Source organism: Falco naumanni, chromosome 3 (genome assembly GCF_017639655.2).
Source record: "Falco naumanni isolate bFalNau1 chromosome 3, bFalNau1.pat, whole genome shotgun sequence".
Lineage (NCBI taxonomy): Eukaryota > Metazoa > Chordata > Aves > Falconiformes > Falconidae > Falco > Falco naumanni.
In genome coordinates this window covers 38,035,947-38,051,506 of record NC_054056.1, presented here as the reverse complement: position 1 = coordinate 38,051,506, position 15,560 = coordinate 38,035,947, and the positions used below count along the sequence as shown (strand labels likewise).

The window sequence follows — 15,560 nt, the reverse complement described above, 5'->3', positions numbered from 1 at the left end:
AAAATAATTTCATCACAAAACAAAAAGCTTTCAGCATATCCTCAAACTTTCATTTTGCAATCAAAATAGTGAAATATTTAGATCTGTTTCTAAACAGAAACTATTTTCAAAATAAATGCTGACGATTTTGTTTCGCAAGAGGCAAACATTTCAAACTATAGAGTGGTTTTAAACTGCAAGTGTTTTAATACTCCATTTTTCAGTCAGAGGCATTAAAATCACATGTCCAGCTGAATTTTTCCAAAGGACTACTACTTGCTGAAAAAGTTCAATGCAGTTGTTATGTCAAGCCACATGCTGCAACAGATGTCCTCTATTTATCCATCTAGACTGCATTGTTTGACATTTCCTCTTAAACTTCGATTTGACCAAAGTAAAAAAAAAAAATAATATAAGAATAATTTCTGTAGCATATTAACAAGCAAACTAGGAAATTGGTTTCATTGCGATATGAATCAAAGCAACTGGAATTAATTTTCCACAGAAGAAGTATGTCGCTGGCTGTACAAGGGAAAAACCAGTTATTTCTCATTTAGACTTGGAAGTTGATGTGGTTCATACATGGGAGTGATTCCACTGCCAGAGAGAAAAAGAGAGCAAAAAGGGACTACCTTGAGTTTTGTGCTGGGACTGAGTGTGGTAAATTCAGGACAAGTGATTGGGAATTTGCCTGGGAAGCAGGGAGAAGGAGGCAGGCTGTGATGGGAAAATTGATGAAAACTTCCTCAAGCAGCCCCTAAGAGAAAAGAGAGGGACGTCCCTGCCACAAGCATCGCTCTGCTCCAGCTAAGACCTCAACTCCCCGGTGACTTGTTCAGGCTTTCCCCTAGTCACCTCCAGGGAAAGAGGCACTGTGAACACGAGGAAGGTTTTGCATTGCTATTTTACCAGTATGTTCCCTTTTACCTGTAACAATTCTTGGAATGTAACAACCTTACACAATAAATCAGTGCCCCAGCCAGTTGTTACCATAGCAGGCAGAAGATTTTAGAAAGCATCTATTTAAAAACCTCTCCTTATCTAACTGGCAGCTTCAGGGGGTGAAGTAGTTAATCTGGTAATTCACAAAAAAGTTAGAATGTATCTTCATGAACACAGCAAATCCTATTAGTGAGTTTTCCCATTTTCAGAGCCAAAATACTGACAGCATATTGAAAAAGGGGACAAAGACTGTTCTGTAATTAGACAGTAAATTGTAATACATTTTGTGTAAAATAATTCAGTTGAACTGTCAATATTGTCTGCATAAGTGTTATTTGGTAAGACAGTATCATTTCTGAAGCAAAATTACACAATTTATTAAATTACTTCTAGATTTGCCGTGACATATGAGCTATAAATAGGACGTGTTTTGAATGGCTCCAGAATTCCCTGAAGACACTGTAGCCTACAGGCTGGAAATCAGTTTCCCAACAACGTGTAGGTATAAGCTGTACAGCCTTTTACCTTCCCGATTTGCAAGGAAAATGGGTACGAAGATTTGGTGTCTCAGTAAGTGACTGCACAATGGGTTCATTGGAAGAGTTTATAAAATGCCTATTAATTTCTGCTCTGAATTTCTTTGGAAATCACTTCCACATTTCAAGAAATGATGACGATGTTTTTTGTAGGTGATGATAAAACCTAAAATTTAATTTTTCCAGACTGTAGTATCATACTGTAATGTCCAATGGTGTTCCTCCTTACATGGCTGTGCCTTGTTATAACACATCCACTGACTGTGAAATGTCAGCTTATTAGTCTGGAGAAGTACAAATAGGTTTTTTTTATTTTTTTTTTTTTTTAATTTAAAGTATTTTCTAAAAATTATGATGATGCAATAATGATTTTGAAGACTCTCTATAAAACCTTACATTAACTGATTACTGGGGTGGAAAAGCAGAGCAGCCCTGTAGCTCACTAACCATGCCACTGCCATTGCTAGTAACAGGCCAGAGGGTTTATACGACTTCAGTGAGACCTCCAAAACTGAGTTGCTTGAAGTTGTTTTGGGGCACTTGGACCTTTAGCTTGATTAACTCTACCAACTGCTTCTGCAGACCCGGTGGCTTCATTTGCTTTTGTTTAGCTTTGCATAATGGTGTGCCATAAGCCTAATTTTATTAAGGCAGCAGTAACAGGTAGTTTTTCCTTGGACTCCTTTTTTCCCTCTAACATGATTTTAACTGTAACAGCAAGGAACCATAAACTATTCTATGCAAAGTTTGAGGTGTGAGACGCAAAGCATGTTTCTACTGCCATCTGAAACGTGCAGGAGATTTGACAGAGAGTCTGGCATTTTGTATGAAATTCTCACTGGTTCACAAAACTCGGGGCAGAGGTTGAAGAATCCTTGCTTGAAAGTATCTGAAGTAATGGGAGGGAGTCAAACTGTTACGCAACTTCTAGGAAATATAAAGGCTTTTGTACTTGAAGAAAGAAATACCAAAGAAATCCTAATACGTAATCCCTCGTTCAGTCATTGGCTTCAATCCAGGGTAAACAGATACGAATTTCCAGCACACAAATAATTTTGTTGGTGTTGAAAATAAGTGTTATTTCAAAAAAATAATTAGAAGTAAATTAGTCCAAAAGATCGAATCAACTCTTAAAACTGATCATGTTTGGATATTGTATTTGCAATTACATCCATATAAAGAAAGTGTAGGAAAGATTTATTACAGCTAGTACCCTTCACACCTCCCTTTTGAATGAAAAGCGTTTAAAACATACAAGCAAATCTTAGTGCCTAAGCAAGCAGATTTGAAAGCTGTGAATCTGATCCTATTTTTAAATAATAGCATTTAAAAAATAATTAAGCTTAAAGTCTTTAAGTCATCTGTCTCTGTGCTTGGGAAGTTCCTCAAAGCATTTGTTTAAAGTTACTACAGAAAATCTGCCTATCTGCAGAGGAGAAACTAAGCAAGTACGTCTTTTCTTGCCAAAATAAAAACAAGCCCTTCTGAAAGCTGTGTTTTGTTCTAGCAGCTATCTATCTCCACACTTAACCTCCCTAATTTCCTTAACTTGACAGGACATTGCGATTGGGTGTTGGAGGCGGAGGAGAAACTAATTCACAGAGCTGCATCTTAAGAGGCATTTGTACAGTTTCTGCATTTATCCCATCCCTCCATTTTCTTTAACTAGATGAGAGTTACGAGCCTCAAATGATACTTGGCAGTCTTACTCTCTTAGCTAAGCTTATACTGAACCAAACGTATGTCAACCTTGTCGCAGCAGTTACACCATCATGAGAATTTAAGCACATAGATGGCTCTTCACATTGTCTGTTTGAAAAATTTGTGATATCCAGGATATGTATCCAAACCTGCAACATATTACATTTTTATACGTATATGTAATGCCGAAAATCTTCTCTTTGGTTCCAAAAGCAACCCGCTTTACACATTTATTTTCCTACCTATCTTTTTATAGTAAATATAAGAAGCTGCTAACTAATTTGTCCTTTCGTGGGCCAGGCTTCTTGCTCCATTACAAGACAGGAATATAACTAAGAAATGGCATATTTAATATGATCAACACTGGAATGGCATCTAACATAAACCTGCCAAAAAAAAAAAAAAAAAAAAAGGATATAGTAGAGATTTTAAGAATTACATCTAGGTGAAATACTGTAAGAATGCAAGTCATGGGAGAGTTTGATTCTTTACTTAAGTCTGTGTGAAGTAACCTCAGAGTGGGATAAACCATCCTTTACTCATTTTCAAATCAAATTTCTGAAGAGCAATAGGGTTACAAATAGTTGCCACCTCTAAATGAATGTTTATATCACAATAAAATTTCACATCTGTGTTTACACACTCCAGTAACTAAGCTAATGTCAAGGGCACTTTCGCAGAAAATTATAAAATTGATAAATTGCTTCAAGATCCAAAGCACTAGTCAGTCCTCTGCCATAATATTGTTAAATATGATTTACTATACAAAAAAGTCACAAGTGTAATACTTAACAAAGTCCATTTAGAAAATAACATCACAAATAGGAAACAACTTCACGTGTGTGATGTTGACTTTGGGAAGCCCCAACAGAAGAATTGCCATTGTACTAGGAAGTTAAAAATTCTAAAGAAGTGGTCAGAATTACTTTAATAAAAATAGAGCATAATAAATCTTCCACTGAAGTAAGCCAAAAGGTCCATTTAAATAGAATACTCCCTTAAACCTGCTTTACACATCACTGCAGGGTTGCTCACTTGCAATTATGCTGATTAGCAAAGACATATGCAAGGCTCAGAGGGACCTTCTATAGTGTCTTGACCAACCTGCCAACAATTTATGCACATACTAATAAGGAGTATGCAATCAAAAGGAGGTTTAAACTGCAGCCATTACCTCAAACCAGATAGATACAAGGGCTACAACATATAATTGCTTTCAGTAACACTGACAGACTATCAATAAGGTTATAAATACTGCATTATATATGTGAAATCTACTAAAAACAGAACACAACATAACAATGTTGCATAACATGGGATGACAACAGAGGACCAACCAAGCCAAAACACAAACTGGCCACAGCTCAAATTAAAGACAACAGTAATTAATATTGGAATCCAAAATCTGGGAAGTAAATGAAAATTTTTTCCTGCCCAACCTGACAATGGGCCAAATACACTTGGAAAACTAGTGCCTCTTTGAAAGGAACTTACATACAAAACATCTTACAATTTTTTTTTCAGGAATGGAACAGATGCTTTCTGATTCAGTGAATAGAAAAGTGAATTAAATATACAAAGTCCATGTCTATCTATCTAAATATAGTGTATATGTATAGCATTAGATTGTTTATGCTTTTGAAACTATTTTGTTTTGTAAATGTGGTAATTTCCATAATTTATTTATTTTCAGTAGACAATAGTTAAATCTCTGACACCTTAATGTCAACTAAAATAAGCAGCAGGCTGGTTGCCAGCACAGGAAGAAACAATTTCCCATGTCATTATTTATAGCTATATTTTTTTATCATCATGTGCCTTCTGAAAGTGGATCATCCCCTTTTACCTTTCAATCAAATATGGTATATACAGTTTGAAAACGGGTGATACAGTCATATAAGGGGCCTCTTTAAACAGAGTTATTTCTAATTCAGCTAGGTTATTGTTCACAGGTAGAAACTGTGCTTTTAGCTGTAATGGATTTTGTTTGTCAGAATGAGAAGAAGAGCAGTTCAAATCATTTTGTCTGAGACAGGTACCGAGGTACCAGATGGAGCTGATAGCACAGGGAGCAAGCACAGGTTGGAGCTAGCAACAGCTGCTTATCTCACCTTCTTCACAAGGCATCAACAGGATTCCTGTGTTATCTTTGCTAACACTACACATTTTTCATGTCTCTCTTTTTTTTTTATTATTATTTATTTTTCCCAATAGTAAAACAAATAGAAAGAATGCTAAAATAGAATTTTGTGGAAGAGTTCATAATTAACTTGGGAAAGGCAAGAGAATCACAAATCAGCTACTCATTGTCATTATTAACAAGGGAAAACATTTTTTTCTACCATCTGCAGGATCTGTGCTAATTTTGTACTGTGTTCTGGTCTATTTATATTTATTAGGAAAGTGTTAACATTTAATTATTTTAAAATAGAAGGCTTTTATTTTTTTCCCATTAACAGGAGCTACTGTGGAAACTAGTGGCACAGCGCTGGGGTGAAGATGGCTACATTAAGTACAGTGCATCCAGCTCATACCAATTTCTTTTCATTTACAGACCTACATGAAACCAGGTATTGTAATACAGGTTCTCCTTGAGTTTCTGGAAATTACCAGAGGTTGTAGGCCATGCTAAAATCTGTATTTCTATCAGAGTATTCCACTTCTGCATAAATGCATACATTCATTGCTATACCTCTGTTTATCCAGCTTCTTCTAGTAAGAAACAGCGACTGTGGAAGTGTTTCTGGAAGAGTACACTTTCAGTACATTACGAAGTATTTCCTGGACATTAACACTATCTAATTTTGCAACATCCAGGCAGCAGACTTCCCTCATGGCTTCTACATGGAAACCTGCACTGAAATCATTTGCTCCAAGTGAGAAAGCCTTGAAGCACTATCACTTTGCAACGAGGTTCAGTTTGCTCAATAAAAAAATTGAGCATGGTAAGGTTTTCCAGCATTAGGCCAAGACCTCTGCTGCTGAGGAGAAAGACAAGATAATGAAGAAGTGAAAAACTCCATTTTGGAGAGATTATGGCAGAAAGAAATCTCTGAAAAGAGGAAAACCCACAAATGCATCGAAGGCAATCCTGACAAGCAAGGAGCTATAGACAGGGCTAGAAAGCTGGTCTGCAGGTAAAAAAAAAAACTTCCAAAACCAGTCTTGAGATATTTCCTTAGAGAGAAGCAACAAGAAGGAAGAAAATGTGTGTGTTTTGAGGAAGAAACTAACATCGTAACTTCCACGCTGGCAGGCAGCGCTTCACGGTACTTGGGGCAGGTGATGCTAATGTTCAGACATATTGAGCTGCTAAAAACCTGCCCTGCCCATATTTCTTCCCTCACAGCCAAGTGCCTACTCAAGAGTGATTTCACACCTTCATCTTGCCAGATTTCTGGACAGGTTGTTTAGACTTGATAGGCTCAGTTCCCCATCTGTACAACCATGATAATGACACTTTCCCACCTAAGAGAAGCACTCTGAGGACAAATGCTGGAGGAGTATTTAGAGGCAGTGATGACACAGCCTGTATGACTTCCTAAGGCAGGAACTTTGTTCTTTTTCTGAAAGTAACAAACGAGAACAGCTCTTATGTAAACAGGCTGCACAATGAACAGGAGATGGAAAGGCTCAAGGTATTACATTTACTCCTAAAACACACATTTGCTATTACTTTCTCTGTACTTCCTTGAGGCTACAGTGGCACTACTGAAACAATTATCTTTCTGCCACCTGAAAACAGGAAGGCTAGCAGAAAGCAGGAGGAACTTCATTTATTTTCCCTTGTGCCCACCACCAAGCCAAATTTTCATCACTGAGGCAGCTGCTGCAGGAGCCATCTTTCCTTCCCCAGAAAGGACAGAGGGAAGGAATTTAGCTGGGATAGCTGTCACACTATAACACTTTACAAAAAAGCAAATGAGAACTGATTCAGAAGCATGATTCCAGCCTGTTTTCTAAGAGATACAAGATGAGAGAAGCAGCAATGAGCCTTGCTTTGGAAAGGAGCTTAGCATTTTCAAAGCAAAGGCCTATGATTTCATTCCAAAAGGCTCAAAACCTGGCCAGGGCAAGCAGTGGCCTTCCGGGATGTACTGGCTATTAAAAAACCCAAAACAACAATACAAAACCAGGCCTAGGAATAAAATCTTGAAATACCACCCACTTTGACTCCATTCCTCAGGGTCACCATGTTGCACTGCTCCCCCTTCACAGATGTCCAGCATTCCTGATGCTCACCATTCCTGGGAGGGGCACCTACCCATACAAAGGCTGGCTACTGCCTGCCATCGCTGGTCAGGACCTGCTCATCTCAGTAGTAACAGCTTGAGGGCATGCTAGCATCCTCCCCCTTTCTTTCTGTTGGGATTCAGGAAAATTTAACAACATACTGTGCAATGGAAGGAATGTAAACTGTAGCCTAGTATCTTTTATTTAAATGACCTAATGACATTATGTGCCCTGTCTACAGACAGCAAGAGAAGTGCCACTGTGACTGCTGAGGTATACTGCTGATGTTCATTAGCAGTTTGCCACATACTACTCAGAATAAATAGGCAGAATGTTCCCTGGAGCCAGGACACAAGACAACATAACCGAGAGACAAACAAGTATGTTGAATCTGAAGCGGTGGTTACACTTTATTAGATCTGTCAGTAATTCTGTCACTCTGCGGGAGGCACCATCCGAGCTCATGTAACCCAGTATCTCCGCCCCATTAATCCTGCCTAACAAGTATGAGGTGATAGGTGGTGTAACTAAGAAACAAAATTAAATATAAATATCTACATTTAATAAACACTGTGTAGTTTATTCAGACACCCTCAAGGAAGGAACCTGGAGTCAACCAAAGGACAATAATCTTATAAACTGCATCCTAAATGAGGCCTGACCCACAAGGGTAAGTAATTTCTGCAGAAGCATAGATGCAATGTGTACTCTGATGCTTCTATGACAGAAATGAGAAATTTTCCTACATATTTTAGTAGGAAAATCATAATGAAAATACAGGCATTGTAAAACAGGATAATGAAAAGATCTTAAGTTTTTTTTATTTGTAGCATTAAATTAATCACCACATTGATATTAGAAATCAAATAAAATTGAAATCAGAAAGTGAAAAATTAGAAAAAATATCTAGCTTCTGGTTTGCATTTTAAATAGGATAGCTTAGGGGAAACACGGGAGAAAAAAATCTCCAAACATTCCAAGTTGGCGTTGTTTGACAGCAATTCTGTATTTCTGAACATCTTTCCCCACCTTGGATTTCATTACGAAAAAGTCCAAACAATCTCAAAAAGATCAGATTATACTATATAAAGAAATACCCTACCACTACATGCATGTCTAACATACATCACACAGCATGCTACCAAATTTAAGAAAAAAGGCTTCAGAAGATGACATTGTCCATCTTTTCCATTTTCCTATCAGAACCACAAGAAAGGTACAAAACCCCTCAAACAAATTCTCCCTGTCAATATACCAGATATAAAAGAAATGAGTAACAGACAGGAGGGAGAGCAGTGGATTCCCTTCACAACTTATCTGTGTGTGGAGCACATCTCCTGCAAGAATATTCACAGCTAACCAAGAACAAAGTGACCAGCAACTGTAAGTGGAAACCATGCCTACATCTGTAAACTACCTGCATGATACTGATAAAAGCTATTCATACATTACATATATCCAAAGGGCTTGAAAACGTTTTGTTATGGCAAAGAAGATGGTAATAAGTTACTGATGAAGCAAGTGGCATGCAGCACAGAACTGTGCTTGCAGGGCCTATATAGAGTTTGAACAAAAAACAGCGAAAGATTCAAACCTGTGACCAGTTCTCTAATTTCCAAATCTGTAGTCTTGCGGAGTAACCGTACTAATGCTGGGATACCACCACAGTTTTTCAGAGCGATTTTGTTGTCATCATTTGCCTTCCCATATACCAAGTTTCTCAAAGCTCCACAGGCACTACGGTGGACTTCTGTCATCCGATGGTCCAATAGGTCCACCAGTAATTGTATTCCGCCTTGTCGTCTTATCTGAAACAAGCCAAAGTGATAATCATAAAATTAGGGAATGAACACTGGTACTATAGATGCTATGCAATGCAATTAAGTTGTGGTTTATGTAAGCTATGCACTAGCAAAGGTATGCTGACAGCTCCACAAAGGTGTTATATTACACTGCTTTGATGCCTTGTTTTATTTTTTTCAGTGTCAACGTAACTGTATAATGACAAACCTGAACCTCTGTAAGAACAGCCAGAAGTTAGTCAAGAATGTTGCCTCATCAAGGTTTCTCAAGGTTTAGCAAGGTTTGCCTTGGCAAGGATTTCTCCTGCACTGGAGAAACATCACCTGCTTTGGAGTGTAACATATCACAAGGTAGAGGAAAAACCACAAGACTATGGCAAACAAGCAAAAAAAACCCATGTAATGTAACAAAAATTGTAGGAGTCCCACCTTTTACATTTAATTACTGGGAATATGGGCAGCTACTGTAGTCTTTGCAAGGATGTTATATCAAAAAAAAAAAAAAAAAGAAATGGGAAAAGCAAAGATGAAAAGGAGGAAGTCAGCACAAACATAAAGACAAGGATAATGGATAAATAATGAAAAGCTTGTTCTGTTATGACTGAGGGAGACCCTTAAGTGATGCAGAACAGAAGTCTTACTCATTCCTAAGGCAGCCTGCAAAATAAATTTCTAATGCAGTATCTTACATTAAATATCATTCTAGAAAAAGCACAAAAATCTTTGAGCCAAATGATCAAGAAGTTCGAGAATACCAAGAACAACTTATTATAAAATTTGTTTGCAAATACCCACCTTTGTTGTTCTCTGGCACTATTTGCTCCTCAAACAGTAAACAGTAATCAGTAACTATACTGATTCATACCTAACATCCAAAGAGCACAATGCTTCAGCTTCAAGTAAGTTATATAGACATTTCTGTCAAAAAGTTTCTCCATGTGTGTTATCGGCTAAGGTGCTAAGACACTTGGCTAAGGTTGACCAGACATTTTAGCTGGCCACTTTACCAACTATTGTAAAATTTTGCATAAGACAATAAAACAGATACAAATAGAGAGTGTTTTCAAAACTGAAGGGAAAGGAGAAAAACTAATCTTAAAATAAACATTTATGATGAAAAAGTTTCCAATTCTTTGTGAAGCTGTTCTTGCATAGGCATTCATTCTTAAGGCTCTTTGCAGAGAAGAGGCTTGGGACTAGGAAATGGTTAAACAAAGCATACTTAAATTTATTAGAAATTCATGCTTATTAATTTCAAATATTTAGGAACAATCAATGTATGGCATTTCACGAACCTAACATAAGCTTCAACAAGGAGAAGTGCCGGGTCCTGCCCTTGGGTCACAACAACCCCATGCAATGCTACAGGCTTGGGGCAGAGCAGCTGGAAAGCTGCCTGGAGGCAAAGGCCCTGGGGGTGCTGGCTGACAGCCGGCTGAACATGAGCCAGCAGTGTGCCCAGGTGGCCAAGAAGGCCAACAGCACCCTGGCTGGTATCAGCAACAGTGTGGCCAGCAGGACAGGGGAAGGGATCATCCCCCTGTATTCAGTGCTGCTGAGGCTGCACCTCAAATACTGTGTTCAGTTTCGGGCCACTCACTGCAAGAGGGACACAGAGGTGCTGGAGCGTGTCCAGAGATGGGCAACGAAGCTGGTGAAGGGCCTGGGGCACAAGTCTTGTGAGGAGCAGCTGAGGGAACTGGGGTTGTTCAGCCTGGAGAAGAGGAGGCTCAAGGGGGGACCTTATTGCTCTCTACAGCTCCCTGAAAGGAGGCTGTGGGCAGGTGGGGGTAGGTCTCTTCTCCCAGACAACAAGCCATAAGACAAGAGGAAACGGCCTCAAGTTATGGCAGGGGAGGTTTAGATTGGATATTAGGAAAAAATTCTTTACTGAAAGGGTGGTCAAGCATTGGAACAGGCTTCCAAGGGAGGTGGTGGAATCACCATCCCTGGAGGTGTTTAAAAGATGTGCAGATGTGGTGCTCAGGGACATGCTTTAGTAGGCCCTGGTAGTGTTACGTTTGCAGTTGGACTTGATGATCTTAAAGGTCTTTTCCAACCTAAATGATTCTATGATTCACTGCAAATAAAGACTGAGAAAGGATTCAGCCTTTAAGGTTCCAAAATCAAGCTATACAAAATTACTCACTGATAAAACAAAAATTCTCTCTTTCTTCTGCTGGTTTATCTGGCATATTCCTGTTTTTGTAATAACAGCAAGAACCAGCAATAGAGCATTTTTTTAATTAAAAAGTGTACATGCTGAGATGTTACAGTATAAAAAAGTTTTCATGTTACACAGTTACAACACAGCTTTGGGCTAAATGCAGAGTGGTAGTGTTTAAAGATAAACTAAGATATTTTCCCTGAAATAGGCATTATATCAGTATATCACATCCAACTTTCTAAGCAATATGCAGGTCACCTGGAAGACTACAGCAGCCAACACCACATGGAGTGTGCAGAGATAAATGGACATTAGTAAAACATATCAACTTCAGACAGAAAAGTTCATTAATCTTTTTGAGAGTCCATGCTTCTGCTGCTTAGAGAAACTGTGACATTCTTCAGTTTAAAAACCAGAAAAACAGACCAAAGAGAAAAGGTGTTGCAATACATCTCCCTGGTCAAAACTTCATCCATGTGAACAAGGTGACTTGCAACGAAATCATTTGCTCCTTTCCAAGCCTGGAAAAAAATTTACCAAGTTTATCTGGAAGGGGTGGGGGTGGGGTGGGGGTGTGAGGTTTGTCTGCTTGCTTGTTTTTATAATCCATCACCATTTAATCTTCAAATTAAAATATGTTTGTTTCCCCTTACAACCAGATATTCAAGACTAAGCATACTACATGAAGAGCCACCTACGCAACAAAATAGATGACATTTACTGAAACAAGACTAGGAACAAAAACTTGCCCATCATTTCTACAAAAGGTGAATCAACCACTGAGCTTCACACTTCAACCTCTGAAAAGAAACAAGATCCGACAGAAGAAAGAACATGTTTAAAAAATACACAAATTGTTCTGGTGTGATGAGTAACATCAGGAACAACAGAATGAAAACATGCCTGCTGATCTTTGTGAATTATATTTTTAAAGCACAATATGCTGAATGAATATTTTAATTGCTTCACTGCTAAAAAAAGATTGAGAAAAAAATATTAACTTTGTAGCAAAAATCATTCTGTGTACTACAATTAATAAGAAGACTCAAAGGGCCCTGCCTCTATTCGAAGTTCAGGGGCACACTGTGCCTGTGCTGTTTTCTCCACTCTCCCTCTAGGACACAGCCAACAGGCATCTCATGCTCCTCAGAAGTTTTTCTTGTGGATGCTCTCAGGTGACAGTGTTTGCTATCTTTCACTCATTTCTAAGAGAAAATGTGTGGTATTGCCACAATCAGCCTGTCCTGAATTAGTCCTGAGCTGCACCTTCCCTTTTCAGTCACGGTATCTGACAGCACAGTAGTATTCAGCTCATGCAGCTCCTCCTCCCCCAGGAGCCCGAAGTCAGCAGGCAGACTGAAGTGATTCAAAGATACTTTCTTAAAAGCAAGAACATTAAAAATTAATCTAAAATGCATTTCTGACAGAAAAAAATGGGTAATACAGCAGAAATGAAATGGATGTTACATAACACTTTACCTAATCTGACAAAATTTCTTAACTTCTACTGAAGAAAGTACCTATCCTTACCTGGGAAAGGCAAGACTTATTTTGCAATCTTTCTTTGAATTTCCAGGCTCAGATACTTGGCAAACTGTCATGCAGGCAGAGGTGAAGCTGATTCTTCACAACTGGGAGCTCAGTTTCTGATGCTGTTCTTTTTCTGGACTGCTGTCTTGCTTTGTTTTTGTTTTTCTAACATCCCATTATCCACCAGAAGTCTCACTCCACCTTTGTGTTTCCATCACATATCTATATAGCTGTTTAATACTATATTCTCCAGCAGGTTTAACTATGCCTGACAAATGGTGAGACTGTGATGGATCTTAGCAGAATCTATTTACATTTATGGAAACTGAGGCAAAGGAAAGAAAACTGTTTGTTCAAGTCCTTTATGGAGTTAATAGCCGCAGCCTGGAGGTCAATTCTGACCTAGTAAGTCTCCTGGGGCAGATCTCAGCTGAGCTAAGTTGTCACAGCTCCAGTGAGTTCAGCAGCACTATTGCCAAACATCTTTGCCAAGAATACTAGGATGGGCGCATAAGCAGCAATTTGCACCAATGGGGCATCAAACCCCACTCTCCCAAAGGACTTTCAACAGATACTTCTGTCTCTCTTCTGACTATAAAGAGAACATTTCTTAATGTAATATTTATTGGCAGCTCAGTGGCTGCTGCCTTGCTGCTTCTAGGAGAAAAAGAAAACAATACACTGGAGTCTGCATGCCTACTACAAGCAAACAAACAGCATAGTACCAAGTTGTCAGGACATAAAGGAGACCAACTCTATTCTCACACAGACCAGTCCCAGAGCAGCCACTTCTGAAGTCAAAAGAATGACCTTCAACTCTGCAGCACAACAGTTAGCCCAGTCATAACATAAAAGTTTATTCTTCCTGTCTTGAACATTCCTTTTTTACTCCATCTCTTCTAAAAATAAAATAAATAGAAATTAATAATAATAAAAAAGGATCAGACTAGAAGTATAAAAATGCTGGGTGTGTTGCAATGTTTCTCATGACTAATCCATGGACATGTTAATTTCTGAATGTTCTTTCCTTTTTTTCCCTCAGTAGAAATATTTTGTTGACGTCTTCAGAAGATGCTGTTAGAGAGCTGTTAACTAAATAGAACAGGCTGCATTCTTTCACACGTGGCATTATGGAGTGTACAGCAAATCCCATCAGGACCAGGAATCCCAGCATGCATCAGCCTGAATTCATTTGTTGAGCCTTCCTAATGAATTAGGAATCTATGCTGTGTAAACCTACACCAATCAAAGTAAAAACTGAAAGAACAGAGATTACATGAATTTTGCCATGAAATTTTTTCCATCAAAGTATGCACAGAGCTGCTTTTGTCTGATGAACCCTCTTTTCTTCTTCCATGAAATTTTTAAGCTGTTTTTTTTAATGTTGGCCCTCCACCGTTAATATTGCAGTCTACTTGCTGGTCAGAAGCACTTGCTCTGGTTAAGTCCCATGATGCCATGACGCAGACAGACAGGACAGGAACAGGCACTGGACTTTCTGGTCCACAGACCTGCAACAGTGTCTTCATGTCAGCTTGATTCCAGAGTCTTCTCCTCTGCCACTGTTACGATGTTAGGTCTTGCATGACATCTGGGAATGTATCTCTATCCACACGATGCAGATAGAAGGTGAATTTGGACTCGAGAAGGGGTTCAGACCAGCGCTGGAGGCAGCGAAGATGTTAACTACGTTCCTAATAAGGACAGCCTGGATGTCTCATGCCAACAGCCTTTGAGAGATCTAATTTATCAGTTTAAAGGCTGACCTTTGATTCGATGGTGTTTACCAGAACAAATTTTCCGTATCAGTGGACTGTTACTACCAGGAGTTACACGTGACCAGCCTGAACCATACGCATTGGTAAAACAAGTCAATAATACATTGATGGTGTCTGAAAGAATATATATACACACTTGATTAATGAATGATTTTAGCACATGAATTATTTGACAGCTTGCTTTTCTGATCTGATACAAGAGATTGGATGGATGTGTGGAAGGAAAAGAAATATAGGATATTAAGGGTATGTAGATACGTGAAAAGTAAGGACACCTTTGTTGTAAGGACATCTGATCATTGGCTGTCCCATATAAAGAGACGAGAGAGGAAAAGTAATAAACCACACTTAGGTATGCAAACCCTACAGAACAAGAGACAATACCAAATACAAGGTCTGTGAAGTCACTGGTTGATGGGCTACTGGAGGAGCCACTCAAAGGGTTGCAGATGTTCAGCCTGAGCTTTGTTAAGTGGTAAGGAGGGTGGGGCATGACAAAGTTCTCACAGGTCCTATGGGGAACAGCATGTTTACAGGATGCTTTCAAGGGATTGTGGCAATGTGCAGAACTTATGGGATGTTTAGAAGGGCAACGGTAGGAAAAGGGAGACAACCAAATGTTTGGGGAAGGAATAACATGAGAAAACACAGGGAAGGGTGTGATGAAAGGGGCTGGTCATATATAAGTAAGTTGCACATCAGCATGGCTCTCCGGCCAAACCTTGTGCTTAATCACTGCAGTCTGTTTTATCTTTTTATTAAACCTAATAGCTAACAATTTTCCTGGATGCAGATGGTCTACATTCTGGATTGGCATATTGCTAGTGAACCTTGAGCTAGAACACCTGATGAGCAGGACAGGAGATCTGTGAAAGAGCTGTCAGAGACACTG

At 38.9% G+C, this 15,560-nt stretch overlaps 1 protein-coding gene across 9 annotated transcripts in view; it reads right to left on the bottom strand.

The window, feature by feature from the left end:
- Positions 1-15,560, bottom strand: part of CTNND2 (catenin delta 2) — a 680,248-nt gene that overhangs the window by 143,579 nt on the left and 521,109 nt on the right. For all 9 annotated transcript variants that reach the window (XM_040587098.1, XM_040587100.1, XM_040587099.1 and 6 more), the window contains one exon: positions 8,986-9,199. In XM_040587098.1, coding sequence (XP_040443032.1) covers positions 8,986-9,199 — 214 coding nt within the window. The remainder of the gene's footprint in view (positions 1-8,985; positions 9,200-15,560) is intronic.